Genomic DNA, 18,699 nt, shown 5'->3' on the forward strand with positions numbered 1-18,699 from the left:
GAGCATTTATATGGAATGAACAGTGCCTTGAAAGAGGGAGAGATGACCATCAACAAGTGCAAAACAAGAGTAATTTACTTAAGAACTTAGTCCGGAGCATGGAGGACAGAAAGAGGGATGTGCCATTTAAGTTAGGTGCTGTCTGCATGTGAAATGGCATGAAAGGAAGCAATGTTTGAGAAGGAGTGAGGCAGGGCTGTAGCCTAGCCCCACTGGTGATTAATCTGTATATTGAGCAGGATGTAAAGGAAACCAAAGAAAAGTTTGGAGAAGGTATTAAAGTTCAGGGAAAAGAAATACAAAGTTTCAGGTTTGCTGCTGACATTTAAAAATGTTAGATACAGCAATATCCAGTATAGATTTAAGTGTCCAGAAGTTGTTTCTGAAAGTATTTGTATGGAGTGTAGCCATGTATGGAAGTGAAACATGGACGATAAATAGTTCGAACAAGAAGAGAATAGAAGCTTTTGAAATGTGGTGCTACAGAAGAATGCTGAAGATTAGATGGGTAGATCACATAACTAATGAGGAGGTACTGAAGAGAATTGGGGAGAAGAGAAATCTGTGGCACAACTTGACTAGAAGAAGGGATCGGTTGGTAGGACATGTTCTGAGGCATATTGGAGGGCAGTGTGGAGGGTAAAAATTACAGAGGGAGACCAAGAGATGAATACACTAAGCAGATCCAGAAGGATGTAGGTTGCAGTAGGTACTGGGAGATGATGAAGCTTGCACAGAATAGAGTAGCGTGGAGAGCTGCATCAAACCAGTCTCTGGACTGAAGACCACTACAACAACAACAGAGACAGCAATGGATTTGGAAGAGCATTTGTATGGAATGAACAGTGCCTTGGAAGAGGGAGAGATGACCATCAACAAGTGCAAAACAAGAGTAATGGAATGCAGTCAAATTAAATCAGGTGATGTTTACAGAATTAAATCAGGAAATGAGATGCTAAAAGTATTAGATGAGTTTTGCTATTTGAGTGTAAAATAACTGTTGATAGACAAAATAAAGAGGATACTAAATGCTGACTGGCAATAGCAAGGAAAGGATTTCTGAAAAAAAAAGAAATCTGTTGACATGAAATATAAATTTAAGTGTTAGGCAGTCTTTTTCTGAAGACCTAGGTAGTAAACTTGCATGGAATTGAAAAGTGGATGACAAGCAGTTCAGACAAGAAGAGAATAGAAGCTATTGAAATATGGTGCTACAAAGAATGCTAAAGATTAGATGGAAACATCATACAACTAATCACAAGGTAACAAATAGAAATAAGGATGAAAGAAATTTGTGGCACAACTTGACTAAAAGAATGGATCAGTTGAAAGGACACATTCCAAGAGATTAAGGAATCATCAATTAAATAGTGTAGGGAGGTGTGAGGGGTAAAAATTGTAGAGGGAGACCAAGAGAGAGATACAGTGAACATGTTCAAAATGATGTAGGTTGTAGAGTTAGAATAGACGAGGCTTTCACACATTATAGCAGCATTGACAGCTACATCAAACCAGTCTTCAGACAGATTACTACAACAACAACAACAATTACTACTACTACGACTGCTGCTCTGCTGCCGCCACCACCACCAACAACACTGCATATAATGCATGACATTTTCTCTGCATCCCCCCCCCCCCCCCCCCAAATATTACTGTGACAAAGTAATGAGATTCATTTTTTCCTCCCTAGGATGGCGATCTCGCAGCCTGCTACCACAGGCAGTGTGTGACTTTGGTCTTTCCCCACCATAACTGCAAGCGGTATGCACCTACACTGTTTCAGTCAGGTACTTGAAGAGTGAAGTCTTGTGCTTGCTTCTCGACAGAAGAATGGAATCTCAAAATATAGCACAACAATATGCCATATATATATATATATATATATATATATATATATATATATATATATATATATATGTGTGTGTGTGTGTGTGTGTGTGTGTGTGTGTGTGTAGGTGGAACTCTGAGTTCCATGCATTTGGAAATGAGATTTTACTAAGGGCACAAGTGTTTGGATGGCACAAAAGATTTTCTGAAGATAGAACCAATGCTGAAGATGCACATTGAAGACGAACACTACAGTGTGCAACCATTAACAGCACAAACAAGTGACAACACAGCCAAGGTGAGTGAATGTGTGACAGCGGATCAAAGATCAACCATAAAAATGACTGCAAATGAACTGAACATTAATTGAGAAATTATTCACCTGATATTGGCTGAAAATCTGGAACTGAGAAAGTTTTGTACCAAAATGGTTTCCAAAACTCTTACACAGCAACAAAAAGACCAGACTGTGGCAGCTGACCTGTTGGGACAAGTTGAACTGAACCCAGAATTACTGAACCAAGTTATCACAGGTAATTAAATTTAGTGTTTCCAGTATCACCCTGAGACGATACATCAGAATTTGCAATGTTATTTAGAAGAATCTTCAAGAACAAGGAAAGCACATACATTAAAGTCTTGGATTCCACAGATATTGTGCACAAAGAGTGGTTATCTCCAGGTCAGATGGTAAACCAGAACTACTACCAACAGATTCTCAAAAGACTTCAAAATTGGGTCCATTGTATTCGTCTACACATTGCTAACAACTGGAACCTGCATCACGACAACACACCATCCCATACTACCTGTCTGCTATGCAACTCCACTGCAGTGCTACCACAACCTCCATATTCGCACAACATGGTCCCCATGTGATGTTTTTCTTTTGTAAAGTGAAGGCAGTCGTTAAAGGACACCATTTTGCAACAGTACAGGACATCTCAATAGCTGTAACAAGAGCTTTTGCTGGTGTACCAGAAGATGAGTCCCAGAGGGTAAAAACAACACAAACACTGATAAAGTAACTGTGTGGAGGCACAATGGAGTACCTTGAAGCTGGTTAAAAATGTAAATAAAGGTGTTTTTTCTAACCAGTCTCATTACTTTATTGTCACATCTCATATATATTTGGTTATGAACTGGCTACAGCTGTTAGAAACAAATACTATTTGAAATTTCTATTTTGTTTAAACACCTAAATATCACTGTATCAGTACAATTTTTTACTTTCTTGTAGCACCTGAGGACTGATATATCTTCCAAACTTCTTTCCTTAACAAAACTTTCATTAACAATATAAAATAAATGAAGACACCTCCTAGCATACGTCTACATATGCAGGCTAATCTCAGGAACTACTGTAGGGATTTTGATCTGGTTTTCAATAATAGATACAATTATCCACGAGAAAAGTTATATATATAATTTATAAATATTTTGTACAAATTTTCTGACTTATGACAAATTAAACTTAAGTTGTGAAAATGATGCCACAGCGACCTACTGAACAGCGGACATCACAGACAGAGCAGTAGTGTCTAGTGTTAGCAGCAAGTGTGATCTATTTTGTATGTGGTTTGACAGTCTAGTGGTAGAATGTTTCGCTAGGAACAAAAAGGTTGCAGGATGGAACCCTGGCTGGGTCAGCTTTTTTCAATCTGCCTTTTCACCTAGCATTCATCTCTCAATGATGGTGGAGATTCCATGTTGCACTGCACCTCCCGTTTTTCTAGTTTCATAATTGGTTAGGGACATGCAAATCGCATAAGTGACATCCAATTTATTGCAGTCTTTTTAGAACAATTGTCTAGTGAAAAAACATGTGAGGATGAAAATTGTTTTCAATTATTTGTGTTTAGTGTAAAACACAGCATGGGATGCACCTTTACGTCAATTATATACAGAAAGTGTGCAGCAATGCAGCAAATGCCTCAACTTTATGCTTCCTGCTTTCCCCAAGTCATAGATGCAAACATGATTCTTTGCATGGTGGGACAAAAAGTAATATTTTTTGGAAACTTTCAAATTATACAGAAGACTGGTAAATGAATCTCCACTGGAAAGAAAGGGATGTAGGCTTTTTAAAGATCAAAGCCATGGGTATGATCTTGACTGGAATTCAGAAATTTCTTGCAGATGAATACATAAGATTTTGAAATCCTTCTACAGATGGTTCAGAGAAGCATTTTGAAATATAAGCACAATTTCAAATGGCTAAATTCTGCTTCCCTCAATTACAAGTCACAATTCGCACCCTCAGTTCACCACAAATTCTTTGAACAATAGGCTGCAAGTAACTTAACTCTGAAGTAACATAATAGTGAAAAAACATGTGAATTCAAAATATATGGTGGGTTTCTTTAGGCTTCAAGTAAAGAAGTACTTCAGCAACTTTGCTTTGTTTCCATACAGTGTGTTCTTTGAGCAGTGCAGCAAATGACCCAACTTTCAGTTTCCCGATTTCCCTGAATCAAACGTACATGTGGACACAATTCCTTGCATGGTATGGTGAAGAAGGGTGTCATAAAGAGTTCACAACAAAGAATTACAGCAATGACTCAACAGTGCGTACTAAGCTTCACAAGAGGAATGCTGCGACATGAGCTAGACATGTAGGTCACATGTGTTTTTTCTTATTTCTTCTTTTATTTGTCCCATGGCAGCCACCCTCTGATACATATTGAAACACTCACACACACACACACACACACATATATATATATATATATATATATATATATATATATATATATATATATATATATATATATATATATATATATATATATATATATATATTCAATACCTGGCATTTTATTTTATAATTTGTATGGCCCAACGAAAGTAACAAAACACTCCTTTATTACATCAACAAGCCCCAGATATTGCTCTCTTAGTGTTGTCAATGATCCTTTAGACTTTGTGTCATTGCAGTGTGCTATCTGAACCATAAAACTCATTGTAATTGTAATGTAAATTTTTGAAATGTGTCCTGGACACAGACCCTAATGTTTCTGCATGTATATCAAGAGATGGAGGAAACCACAATTCACAATTCTTACTGATGATTTATGCTGTAGAAAAACCTTGGGATATTCTAGCTGTAAATTACCACCAATGTTCTACAAGCACTCAGTCACTCTTGACTGTTATCTTCATTGTTTCTTTTCATATCAAATGATGTTAATAAATGCTTACCCACAATTTATTCTGCATGTAGCTGTAATGCACTGGCTTCGTCATATTTGTGGACCATACTTATGATGTGTGAAAAGTAGTACCCATGGTTAAATCTGCTGTCAGTAATTTCATTTAATAGCTTCATTTGCTCATTTAAGTTCAGTTCAAAATCCTTCCTCTCTCTTTGTGACATACTGAATCAAATATTGGAAAATCTAAGATGGGATAATGACAGTATTATGAAAAGGAGAGATTGCTACTCACCGTATAGTGAAGGTGCTAAGACACAGAAAGGCACAACAAAAAGGTATGTTAACAAGTGAAACCCTTGGTATATTTTGAAACGGAATACTCGTCACAACAGATGCAACGGCCATGGGTGGCCAGACTTTATGGAAGGAACTTCTTCACATTAAATGGGTAGCAGAAGTCAAAGTGGAGACATTGCTGGTGGCTGATAGGTTTTATATGGAGGAGATATTGATGTAACCATATTTGAGGTGGAGGTCAATTTCAAGGAAGGTGGCTTGTCGGGTTGAGGAGTACCAGATGAAGCAAATGGGTGATGTGTTGAGGTTCTGGAATAAGGTGGATAGAATGTCCTGACTCTCGATTTATATTATGAAGATGTCATCAATGAATCTGAATCAGATGCGGTGTTTTGGATTCCAGACAGTTAGAAAGGATTCCTCTAGCCAGCCCATGAATACGCTGGCACAGGATGGTGTGTTGGTGCGCTTTCAAAGGAGAAGTAATTGTGGGTGAGGATTAATTGGTCATGATGACCAGGAAAGAGGTTGTAGTTTGGAGTCTGTAGGTGTTGAGAAAGATAGTGTTCAATAGCACAAAGGCCATTAGCATTGGGGATGTTAGTGTAAAGAGAGGTGACATCATTAGTGATGAGCAGGTAGTAACAGAAACAGTGGAGTGTCAGTGGAGGAAATCGTTGGTATCTTTTATGTAGGAGGGTAGGTTGCAGGTAATAGGTTGAAGGTGTTGGTCTACGAGAGCAGAGGTTCTCTAAGTGGGGGCAAAGTAACCAGCCACAATGGGGCATCCTAGGTGGTTGGTTTTATGGACTTTAGGAAGCACGTAGAAGGTGGAGTGTGGGGAGTGGTAGGGGTGACGAGAGAGAGAGACTCTGGGGAGAGGTTCTGGGATGGTCTTAGGATTTGAGGAGAGACTGGAGATCCTCTGAATTTCTGGAATTGTGTCACTGTGGCACGGTCTGTAGTTGGACAAATCTGACAGCTGGTGGAGTCCTTCTGCAAGGTAACCCTTATAGTTCAAAACCTCCCACTCTCTGTCAACCTACTGACTGCACCTAGCTGCCCTAACCTCTTCCCCACAGCCCTGAGTAGCAATCTATCCTTTTCAAAATATTGTCATATTCCCATCCTGGATTTTCCATTTCTTGATTAGTCCGCTCCAGGTAGCTGAGTGGTCAGTGCGACGACTGTCAATCCTAAGGGCCCGGTTTTGATTCCCGGCTGGATCGAAGATTTTCTCCGCTCAGGGACTGGGTGTTGTGTTGTCCTAATCATCGTCACTTCATCCCCATGCGCAAGTCGCCGAAGTGGCATCAAATCGAAAGACTTGCACCAGGCGAGCAATCTACCCAACGGGAGGCCCTCGTCACACACCATTAATTAATATTAATTTCTTGATTTGCCCAATGGCTTTTCTTCCATTCCTTAACCCAGTGCTGCTTTCCTTTATTAGTATTTCCCATCACATTACACACTTAGTGTCTGTCCTTTCCTTTGTCTTCTGTCCCAAGTTTTACCTGTTGCCTTCCAGAGCACACCACATGCTCTGAATTACAAGCCATGCTGTATCCATCAGCTCGCCTGCACACAGCACATGGCTATATGACCACACTGATTGTGTGTGCTGCATCTCCATATCCAACAACACTCCCACCAATATCAGCAATCATAGACCTTCAAACTGATCAATCTTCCTGAGCTACTCACATATTTTCATGTGTTATTATCTGTACCTCCCTGTACCACACAGACTTGTATCTCATTCTACCAAGCCCTCCTTACCTCTCTTATTCTAGTTCACACAACTAATCTCACCTAATCTACTCGTATCTACTGTCCTCCTCCTCCTCCTCCTCCTCCTCCTCCATACGTTTCCCCCCACTGACCTGCAACGTACATTATAGCCCTTTTATTTATTTTTATCTTTGGTCTCACTGTGTTTTCATGTTAGTTCAGTTCGTTTTCGCCTTTCACAATTGGCCTGCTCCCTCAGGCTTCATTTTGTTTCCTCATAATTCATCCATTCTGACCTTTTTGGGATTTTTCCTGCTTATTTTGACATAGATCTGCAAATTTTTTTTTGCACATATTTCCATGTTATTCATGTATTTTACGTGCATTTTTACAAGTATTTATCCTCCAAAAAAGATCCTTGCTCCTTCCATGTGCACCAATACAGAAAAGTTTTCATCCCTTGCCAGAACCGAGTACCACATACTGTTCCTGTACATCTGCCTGGCTATGGAATCACCCCTAATGGCCTTACCATCAAATTACCTATTTCTAGCTAGAAACCCCTCCTTCCACAATTACCTCCATCTGTTCACATTCTGCCAGTCCTTATCCCTCACCAACATAGTCCGGCAAGGCCATGTAAATCAGGCCCAGACCTCCTTCCAATACTTCCTTTCCATCTGTAAAATTCTCCTGCTGTGCAATCCCAAATTCTTGTATCCCATCTCATATACAAACTCTTGCCCTGCAGGAACTTGAGCAGCATACAAAATGCCACCTCAAAAAACCCTTCAACCTGTTCCCCACCTACTCGCACCTTGGACTACCACTGTCCACCACCTCTACCACAGCCTCCAATCCCCCCGCGCATCCCCTCATAGCTGATGAACCCTACCTTGCAGACCTACTACATTTACCCCACTCTCAAACCCTTCCTCCCACTAACATACAGAATCCAGAACCGAAAAAGATCTGAAGCACAGCCATGAACCTTTCCTGTGAAAGCCTTAGTCCCATAGAAGTATCAGTCCTTTCCGAAGGCCTCACCTGTTGCGTCTTTCCCAAATTCAATCATGCTGGACTTATTAAAGACCTTTGCACCTCCTCCCAGTCTCTAAAGTGGAAACACTTTTTTGCCACCAACTCTACCAATCAGATTCAAGCACAGACCAATGTTGAATCCTGCCTGACTAAGTTCACTCCTCCATCCCACCATTATCCACCACCACAGCCACGAAATCACCTCCTGTTAACTCTCCAGAATTTCTTAATCTTGAACCTTGCCTCACCATAATTCCCCAAATCCCTCAACATGCAAGCTAAACTTACATTGACAGCAATAATCACAATCCACCATTCAAGAACTAACCCCGACCTTATAATCCTACTTGCTAACAAAGGTTCCATCTCTGTGGTTTTGAACTGCAAGGATTATCTGGTGGGAGGACTCCACCAGTTGTTAAATTTGTCCACCTACAAACCCTGCCACAATGACCCCATTCCAGAAATCCAGCAAGATCTCTGGCCTCTCCTCAAATCCTTAGGACCATCCGAGAACCTCTCTCTCTCTCTCTCTCTCTCTCTCTCTCTCTCCCTCCCCCCCCCTCTCCCTCTCCCCCTCCCTATTCACACCTACCACTCCCTACCTACACTCCTACCTACTTCATGCTTCCTGAAGTCCGTAAACTGAAACACCCAGGACACCCCACTGTGGCCAGTTATTGTGCCACACTAAAAGAATCTCTACTCTGATAGACCAACACCTTCATCCTGTTACCTGCAAACTACCCTGCTATATAAAAGATACCAACCATCTCCTCTGCCAACTCTCTACAGTTCCTGTTCTTTTACCACTTGGTGCCATGTTCATCACTATTGATGCCACCTTCCTTCACAGTAACATAACTCAAGCCCACGGCCTTGCTGCTACTAAACACTACCTTTCCCAACACCCGATGGCCCATTGAAGGCATCACCTAAAAAAAAAAAAAAAACACCCCACAACATGTAACAATGGCAGTATGGTGCTATCCTATGCCACAGGTTGTCTAGAGGTATCCTTCTTGAACACCCTGAATCCGAAATCCCTCACCTGGTTCAGATTAACTGATGACATCTCCGTGATCTGGATCAAGGGTAAGGACATCCTAACCACAGTCCTCCAGAACCTCAACATCTCCTCCCTCATTCCATTCAGTTGGTCCTCCTCAACCCAACAAGACACATTCCTCACTGTTGACCTCCACCTCAAACATGGCCACATCAGTACCTAAGTCCATACCAAACCTACCAGTCATGAGCAGTACCTCCACTTTGAAGTCTGCCTCCCATTCAATACCAAGAAGACGCCTTCCATACAGCCTAGCCACCCTTGGCCAACACATCTGTAGTGACAAGCAGTATCTCTTAAAATATACCAAAGGTACCACAGAGGCCTTCACAGTCTGTAGTTACTCTCCCAAACTTTTATGGAATCATATCTCCCATGCTTTATCTCTCCAGTCACGCACAACCCCCGAAGTCCCACTGTCGGGCCACAGAGGATCATTCCCCTCTTGACTCAGTACCATCTAGGAATGGAGCAATTGAATCACATTCTCCGCCCGAGTTTTGACTACCTCTTGTCATGCCCTGAAATGAGGAACGTCCTACCCACTATCATTCCCCGCCTCCCCCACAGTGATATTCTGCCGCACACTGAACATATATCCTTGTCCATTCCTACTCAACCCCAGTTTCCAACTTCTTGCCTCACAGCTCATATCCATGTAACAGACCCTGTTGCGACACTTGCCCATACATCCTCCCATCACAAACTACTCCAGTCCAGTCACAAGCATAACCTATCTCAACAAAGGCACGGCTACCGGTAAAACCAGTCATGTAATGTAAAAGTTAAGCTGCAACCATTGTACTGCATCCTACGTGGACATGACAACCAAGCTGTCTGTCTGCATGAATGGCAACTGACAAACTGCAGCCGAGAAACAGGTGGACCACCCAGTTGCTGAGCATGCAGGCCAACACAATGTTCATTTCGATGACTGCATCACAGCTTGTGCCAGCTTGATCCTAACTACCAACACTAGCTTTTCTCAAATTGTGCAGGTGGGAACTCTACCTTCAATATAGCCTACATTCCCATAACCCTTGAAGCATTGGCCTTTGTTAGTCACTGTGCTTTACCCACCTATCCCTTTCCATGTTCCCAAACCAGCACCACACAGCCTTCTATTCCAACAACACGTGCACAGGCTTTTTACTTTTTTCCCCCCACCTTTTGTCTACCTAATGACAGCACCTAACTGCCCTATCTCCTCCCTGCCTGATCCCTGTATGCTCTCACAAGCAGCACTTTACCATCCTAATCTCTACCCTGCTATCCCTCCCACTCCCCACTCCAGCCACCGCTTTTCCCCCACCGCTCTGATAGCTTCTCCCATCATGAGCTGCTGCTCACAGTCTGGCCTCTGCTACCACAGACAGTCCTCATGTGAATGTGAGTTACATTGCATGAAAGTGTGTGTATAAGTTGACTAATGCGGAAGGCTTTCTGGCCAAAACCTTAACTTGTTAGCGGTCTTTTTGTTCTACATGTCTGTGAGTCAGCATCTCCACTTTTGTGACATATGGGATTTACTCAAATTAAAAATGTCAAACCAGTTATTGAACTTAGGCAAACGGTATGCAGTAGATTTCCAAATGTTTGATATGAAAACTTCTTCACTACAATACCAGAAACACCAAAATCTGAATGAGGAAACAGCTGTGACCAGTTTTGGTATTTTGTCTGTCTTCTATAGAAAAATTATTTTCCTGCATGTTGAGTGCATCTTTTAAATCACTATTTTGTGCATTAAGTAACAATTTCAACAGGAATTCTAAATTTGTGATTTTCCCATTTTCAAACATGAATCACTTATCCAACAAGCAGTTCCTGGCAAGGAAGCAGGAGAGACTCTGTAAAGTTTGGAAGGTAAGAGATGAGGTACTGGCAGAAGTAAAGCTGTGAGGACGGGATGTGTGTCGTGCTTGGGTAGCTCAGATGGTAGACTACTTGCCCACAAAAGGAAAAGGTCCCGAGCTCGAGTCTCGATCCGGCACACAGTTTAAATCTGCCAGGAAGTTTCAGTTCCTGGCAAGTTTTGTAAGAAGGGTGTGACAATGTAAACAAAAAATTATCTTTGAGGAGTGGTGGCAATGCTGAAGCTATTTCACTGGTATACTTTTCTTCTTCCTGTCCACATTTGTGCCCCCCGAAACAGCAAAATTTGGAATGTTAATAAATAAAAAACTGCTTCAGATGAATGACTCCAAAACCTGTGGAAGCATGAACCCATGAATTGGTTTGCACATGACATCACAGAGCTTGCAATGGAGAGGGAGTAGCTTGCCCAGAAGCACACGCTTGTGTCTTCCCACTAAGTTCTGGGGCAGGAGATGAAAAGAAAGTTTAAAAGTTAATTTGACGAGGCACCAAAGCTCACCCCCCCCCCCCCCCCCCCCCCCCCCCTCCTTTTCCTGTCTTCTGCCCACAAAAATAAGATTTTCATTCTGCCCATGACAGTAAACACATGCAGTTGTAACAGTGTCATTTAATCCAAGCAGCATCAGTGTTAGTGTCTAGTACTGAAACTGATAATACAACAGAGGTTTGCAGCCAGCTGAGAGCAGTGACTAACTACAGGAGAGCACACCATGGTGCTGGAGCTCGGCCACAATAGCACAGATCAGGATCTGTGTGGTAAGTGTGCGTAGTTGTGACTTACTGCAAATAAAGGCCACTGCTGCCACATCACTTACTCATATTGATAATTTCACAAAGTAGCTTGCCTTTTTATTCACTGTACTGTTCTCTCTACGAAGACTATTGCACTTCCTGGATGTCACCTCTAGATATCTGTCAGATTTTTGTAACTGCTCTTGATGACTGAAGTGTGAACTGGCTTATGCACAGAATGTAAACCCTACAAGTGGTCATCTTTCCACCTTTGTACTATCTATGTTGATTAATTTGTTACTTTAATCAATTTACCACATGCTGATACTCAGCTTTTGGCATGATATTTGCCACTAATGAACACAGCAAAGCTCCTCTTAGCTTTATACCAAGTGAGGTCACCCTTCATGTGAAGAGTTCAGGAAAATGACAAGTTTTGTACTGTGATGAGACACAGGCAAGGAGTTGCTATGTAAAGAACATTAGCTTTTCCACATGGTCCCTAAACCACTGTTTCTACTTCACAACTGGGCCAATTTTATCAGTGGATGTATCTTTGCTCTTCCCCCTTACTTGCCATCTTTGTGACGAACCTATGATTTTGAATAGGTATTCTTTTGCTTGTGGACAGACTTAGTATTGATTCCAAACAATCTGTTCGTGGTTCAGAATTCACTTTGAAAAACATCTTGACACCTCAGCTGAAAGATGATGAGAAGGTTTGTTTGACTTTGTGTACAGTATTGGATTCGTAATTTTGTTATCATCATCATCTTTTATTGTGGATGACATTTTTACAAAAAACTGATACTGAAGCTGGCTGACCCGAGCAGAACCTGGCATATCTAAGCAACCCCACTACAGTTGAGGTGTGTCAGATACTATACGAGCTACACACAAACAACTGTTTGACCTGACAACCATCTGCCCAACAACATTTTTTTCTCTTTTCTTTTTTTGCTGCTCCTCATATGATGTGACTCCTAGTGTGTATGTAACTTGTGAAAGGCTAAGGATGTGGTGAACTTAACTCTCTCCCAACAACATAATGAAAGACTGCAATTTGGGAGTATCCAACACAGTACTAAGAAGAAGGATACATATTTTTGTGCCTTATTAACCTCAAGGATGAAATGTGATACCGGCCTCCAGGTATGTTAAGACCATGGTCTTCTTTAAGCACCAGTACATACAACTTGTCAGTTTTCTTGCAAAAGGGGCAGTGGATAATTTTTGATACTTGAAGACACACGAATAAAATATTCTGTGATTTTAATATCACCGCAGTCAATATATTTCTATAATTAGCTAAAAATATTCTATAATGGCATACCTAGTATTTCTAGTTCGCCATGTTCTTTTGGAATGCCAGATAGAGAGATGGGATGTGGCCCAGATTCTGGTGGAAGACAAAGAGATGACGGTATGCTCTCAAACACAGCTCCATTAGTTAGGAGGCGCTAGAAAAGATTAACAGTTAATAAAATGTGTGTTGCTATTTGCTATACTTTAAAGTAATGGATTAAATACTCCATATAAATACATAAAATTCTTTATCATAAAAAACACACCCATGATTACTCAGGCATACACCTATTTAAAATTCAAAACACTCTAGGAAAAGACAAATTAGAATGGTGAGCCAGACAAAGTAGTTTATTTCATCCACCAGTTACCTACACCATGCAACAAAATGACTGATTGCTTTCCAGAAAGTTTGAAGAATATTGTATACAAATTCCTTGAAGAGAATGTAATAAGGTGGGATAACGTGGGTCGTTGGAGGAAAGATTCACATGATATTGTGCTCTATATGTTTTCCAACAATTCTATTTGTCAAAATTTTCTGTCAGGTTGAAACTGTGTGGCAGAATGAGATAAGTAGTAAGTCTTAAGTACACCCTGAGTCTCCTGACAGCAAACAATTCTGACCCTTCCTATTCAGGTATTGTAGGATAGAGACTATGTATAAACTGTCTATGCAAGATTCTGAGAGATAAGATGGATAGGACAGAGATTGGACAGAAGTAGCAGCAAAGTTAATATAAAAAAAGTTTACAACAGATTCTGACAAAGGTAAATTCTCATGGACAGACAAAATCTAAATTAACAACCACAATGAGCAAATTCAGTGAATCTGAAGACAAAATCTTATCTGTCATAATACTAAAAATCATAAGAACTTTTGGCTGTACATAAAATTAGTTGTGACTTAGTGGCTGAATGATAAAGTGCCAGGCTACAGCTTCAAATGTTTCAGGTTTATTGCCCACTCAGTATTTGGATATTTATCAGTCACTTGTGATTTCTTTCACTTTTTGCAATGATTTTCCATGTGAAAAATGCTGAGTTGATCCATGGTTTGGACTCCTTGTTGAACTATAGATCCCTTATAACTAGGTCATAAGTTGATTCAAAGACCAGAGGAAGGTGCCACATACCACATACAACAGGAGAAAAACTAGTAAATGCTGTGCACCTTGGTTTAATGACAGCTCTCTCTTTAAGTCAGTTAACTGATCAGACTAATTTATCCAGTGACTGGACGATAGTGGTACCAAAATAAAAGACAATACAGTGCAGGAAAGTAACTCAGTAAAATGAAGTTTCTGGGAACAGATGGGATACTTGTTAAACTTCTACAGAAACAGTAACAAATAATTTTTAATTATCATCTTGAAAATAGTAAAGTTACATAATGAAACAATGGAGAATACAAATTGAAATGTAACAATATTATGAGAAGGATAGTTGCTACACCCCCACATGAACCATGGGCCTTGCCGTCGGTGGGGAGGCTTGCGTGCCTCAGCAATACAGATAGCCATACCGTAGGTGCAACCACAACAGAGGGGTATCTGTTGAGAGGCCAGACAAACATGTAGTTCCTGAAGAGCGGAAGCAGCCTTTTCAGTAGTTGTAGGGGCATGATTGACGGATATGGCCTGGTAACACTAACCAAAACGGCCTTGATGTTATGGTACTGCGAACGGCTGAAAGCATGGGGAAACTACAGCAGTAATTTTTCCCGAGGCCATGCAGCTCTACAGTGGAGTTAAATGATGACGGCATCCTCTTGGGTAAAATATTCCGGAGGTAAAATAGTCCCCCATTCGGATCTCCAGGCGGGAATTACTCAGGAGGGTGTAATTATCAGGAGGAAGAAAACTGGCGTTCTACGGATCGGAGCATGGAATGTTGTATCCCTTAATCGGACAGGTAGGTTAGAACATTTAAAAAGGGAAATGGATAGGTTACAGTTAGATATAGTGGGAATTAGCGAAGTGCGGTGGCAGGAGGGACAAGACTTTTGGTCAGGTGACTACAGGGTTATAAATACAAAATCAAATAGGGGTAATGCAGGAGTAGGTTTAATAATGAATAAAAAATTGGAGCATGTGTAACCTACTACAAATAGCATAGTGAATGCATTATTGTGGCCAAGATAGACACATAGCCCATGCCTACCACAGTAGTACAAGTTTGTATGCCAGCTAGCTCTGAAGATGAGGAAGAGATTGATGAAATGTATGATGAGACAAAAGAAATTATTCAGATAGTGAAGGAAGACAAAAATTTAATAGTCATGGGTGAATGGAATTCGATAGTAGGAAAAGGTAGAGAAGGAAGCGTAGTAGGTGAATATGGATCGGGGCTAAGACATAAGAGGAAGCCGCCTGGTAGAATTTTGCACAGAGCATAACTTAATGATGGCTAACACTTGATTCAAGAACCATGAAAGAAGGTTGTATACATGGAAGGGGCCTGGAGATACTGGAAAGTTTCAGACAGATTATATAATGGTAAGATGGAGATTCAGGAATTAGGTTTTAAATTGTAAGACATTTCCAGGGGCAGATGTGCACTCTGACCACAATCTATTGGTTATGAACTGTAGATTAAAACTGAAGAAACTGCAAAAAGTTGGTAAATTGAGGAGATGGGATTTGGATAAACTGACAGAACCAGAGGTTGTAGAGAGTTTCAGAGAGAGCACTAGGGAACGATTGACAAGAATGGGGGAAAGAAATACAGTAGATGAAGAACGGGTAGCTTTGAGAGATGAAATAGTAAAGGCAGCACAGGATCAGGTAGGTAAAAAGATGAGGGCTAGTAGAAATCCTTGGGTAACAGAAGAAATACTGAATTTAGTTGATGAAAGGAGAAAATATAAAAATGCAGTAAGTGAAGCAGGCAAAAAGGAATACAAATGTCTCAAAAATGAGTTCGACATGAAGTGCAAAATGGCTAAGCAGGGATGGCTAGAGGACAAATGTAAGGATGTAGAGGCTTGTCTCACCAAGGGTAAGATAGATACTGCCTACAGGAAAATTAAAGAGACCTTTGGAGAAAAGAGAAACACTTGTATGAATATCAAGAGGTCAGATAGAAACCCAATTCTAATCAAAGAAGGAAAAGCAGAAAGGTGGAAGGAGTATATAGAGGGTCTATACAAGGGCGATGTACTTGAGGACAATATTATGGAAATGGAAGAGGATGTAGATGAAGATGAAATAGGAGATATAATACTGCGTGAAGAGTTTGACAGAGAACTGAAAGACCTGTGTCGAAACAAGGCCCCGGGAGTAGACAACATTCCATTACAACTAGTGATAGCCTTGGGAGATCCAGCCCTAACAGAACTCTACCATCTGGTGAGCAAGATGAGACAGGCGAAATACCCTCAGACTTCAAGAATAATATAATAATTCCAATCCCAAAGAAAGCAGGTGTTGATAGATGTGAACATTACCGAACTATTAATTTGATAAGTCATGGCTGCAAAATACTAACAAGAATTCTTTACAAATGAATAGAAAAACTGGTAGAAGCCGACCTCGGGGAAACTCAGTTTGGATTCCGTAGAAATGTTGGAACATGAGAGGCAATACTGACCGTACGACTTATCTTAGAAGATAGATTAAGGAGAGGCAAACCTAAGTTTCTAGCCTTTGTAGACTTAGAGAAAGCTTTTGACAATGTTGACTGGAATACTCTTTTTCAAATTCTGAAGGTGGCAGGGGTAAAATACAGTGAATGAAAGGCTATTTACAATTTGTACAGGAAACAGATTGCAGTTATAAGAATTGAGGGGCATGTAAGGGAAGTGGTGGTTGGGAAGGGAGTGAGAAAGGGTTGTAGCCTATCCCTGATGTTATTCAATTTGTATATTGAGCAAGCAGTAAAGGAAACAAAAGAAAAATTCGGAGTAGGAATTGAAATCCATGGAGAAGAAATAAAAACTTTGAGGTTCAGCGATGACATTGTAATTATGTCAGAGACAGCAAAGGACTTGGAAGAGCAGTTGAACAGAATGGACAATGTCTTGAAAGGAGGATATAAGATGAACATCAACAAAAGCAAAACGAGGATAATGGAATGTAGTCAAATTAAGTCGGGTGATGCTGCGGGGATTAGATTAGGAAATGAGACACTTAAAGTAGTATATGAGTTTTGCTATTTGGGGAGCAAAGTAACAGATGATGGTCGAAATAGAGAGGATGTAAAGTGTAGACTGGCAATGGAAAGGAAAGCGTTTCTGAAGAAGAGAAATTTGTTAACATCGAGTATAGATCAAAGGGTCAGGAAGTCATTTCTGAAAGTATGTGTGTGGAGTGTAGCCATGTATGGAAGGGAAACATGGGCAATAAACAGTTTAGACAAGAAGAGAATAGAAGCTTTTGAAATGTGGTGCTACAGAAGAATGCTAAAGATTAGATGGGTAGATCACATAACTAATGAGGAGGTATTGAATAGAATTGGGGAGAAGAGAAATTTGTGGCACAACTTGACTAGAAGAAGGGATCGGTTGGTAGGACATGTTCTGAGGCATCAAGGGATCATCAATTTAGTATTGAAGGACAGCTTGGAGGGTAAAAATCGTACGGGGAGACCAAGAGATGAATACACTAAGAAGATTCAGAAGGACGTAGGTTGCAGTAGGTACTGGGAGATGATAAAGCTTGCACAGGATAGAGTAGCATGGAGAGCTGCATCAAACCAGTCTCTGGACTGGAGACCACAAAGCCAACAACAACAACAACAAAAACAACAACAACAACAACAGTTGCTGCTCACCATACAGCAGAGACACTGAGGCGCAGATAGGCACAATAAAAAGACTGTCACTAAGTGAGCTTCTGGCCAACAAGACAGTTGGCCAAAAAGCTGACAAGCCAACAGACTTTTTGTTGTGCCTATCTGTGACTCAGCATCTCTGCTGCACGGTGAGTAGCAATTATCCTTTTCATAATAGGCTTAGAGTTCACATCAATTCAGGCAGGCTTGGAAAAAAAATCTTACCTCCATAGTCTTGGATGTTATTGAATTTAGCATATGTCAAAATGAAGGACTAAGTGAGGAACACGTATTTTTTGGTTTTCTCAAAAAAAATTTTCAGTTCCGAGATACAGCCCTCCGAAGATGACACTGCGCATACCATTTTGAAGAGCATATTTTGGAAAAAATTTTAAAATGCTTTATCTCTGGAAAAGTTCTAGATATTTTGTTGACTCTTTTTCTATTTGGAAGATAATTGTTTTATGATTACAAAGAAATCCTTCATTTGGGCTTATCTGTCAAAGTTCTACATCTACATCTATATGTTTACTCTGCAATTCACACTTAAGTGTCTGGCTCAGGGTTCATCGAACCATTTTCATACTACTTCTCTACCTTTCCACTCTCGAATGCCGTGTGGGAAAAAGGAACACCTAAATCTTTCCGTTCAAGCTCTGATTTCTCTTATTTTATTATGATGATCATTTCTCCCTACGTGTGTGGGTGTCAACAAAATATTTACGCATTCATAAGAGAAAGTGGGTGATTGAAATTTCGTAAATAGATCTCACCACAAAGAAAATGCCTTTGTTTTAGTGACTGCCACCCCAACTCGTGTATCATTTCAGTGACACTCTCACCCCTATTGCGCAATAACATGAAATGAGCTGCCCTTCTTTGCAC

The 18,699-nt window shown here is 40.6% G+C and overlaps 1 protein-coding gene across 2 annotated transcripts in view; it reads right to left on the minus strand.

The window, feature by feature from the left end:
- LOC124595481 (protein brunelleschi) overlaps positions 1–18,699 on the minus strand; it is a 249,419-nt gene that overhangs the window by 84,370 nt on the left and 146,350 nt on the right. For both annotated transcript variants that reach the window (XM_047134241.1, XM_047134242.1), the window contains exon 13: positions 13,070–13,196. In XM_047134241.1, the coding sequence (XP_046990197.1) occupies positions 13,070–13,196 (127 nt within the window). The remainder of the gene's footprint in view (positions 1–13,069; positions 13,197–18,699) is intronic.

Source organism: Schistocerca americana, chromosome 2 (genome assembly GCF_021461395.2).
Source record: "Schistocerca americana isolate TAMUIC-IGC-003095 chromosome 2, iqSchAmer2.1, whole genome shotgun sequence".
NCBI lineage: Eukaryota > Metazoa > Arthropoda > Insecta > Orthoptera > Acrididae > Schistocerca > Schistocerca americana.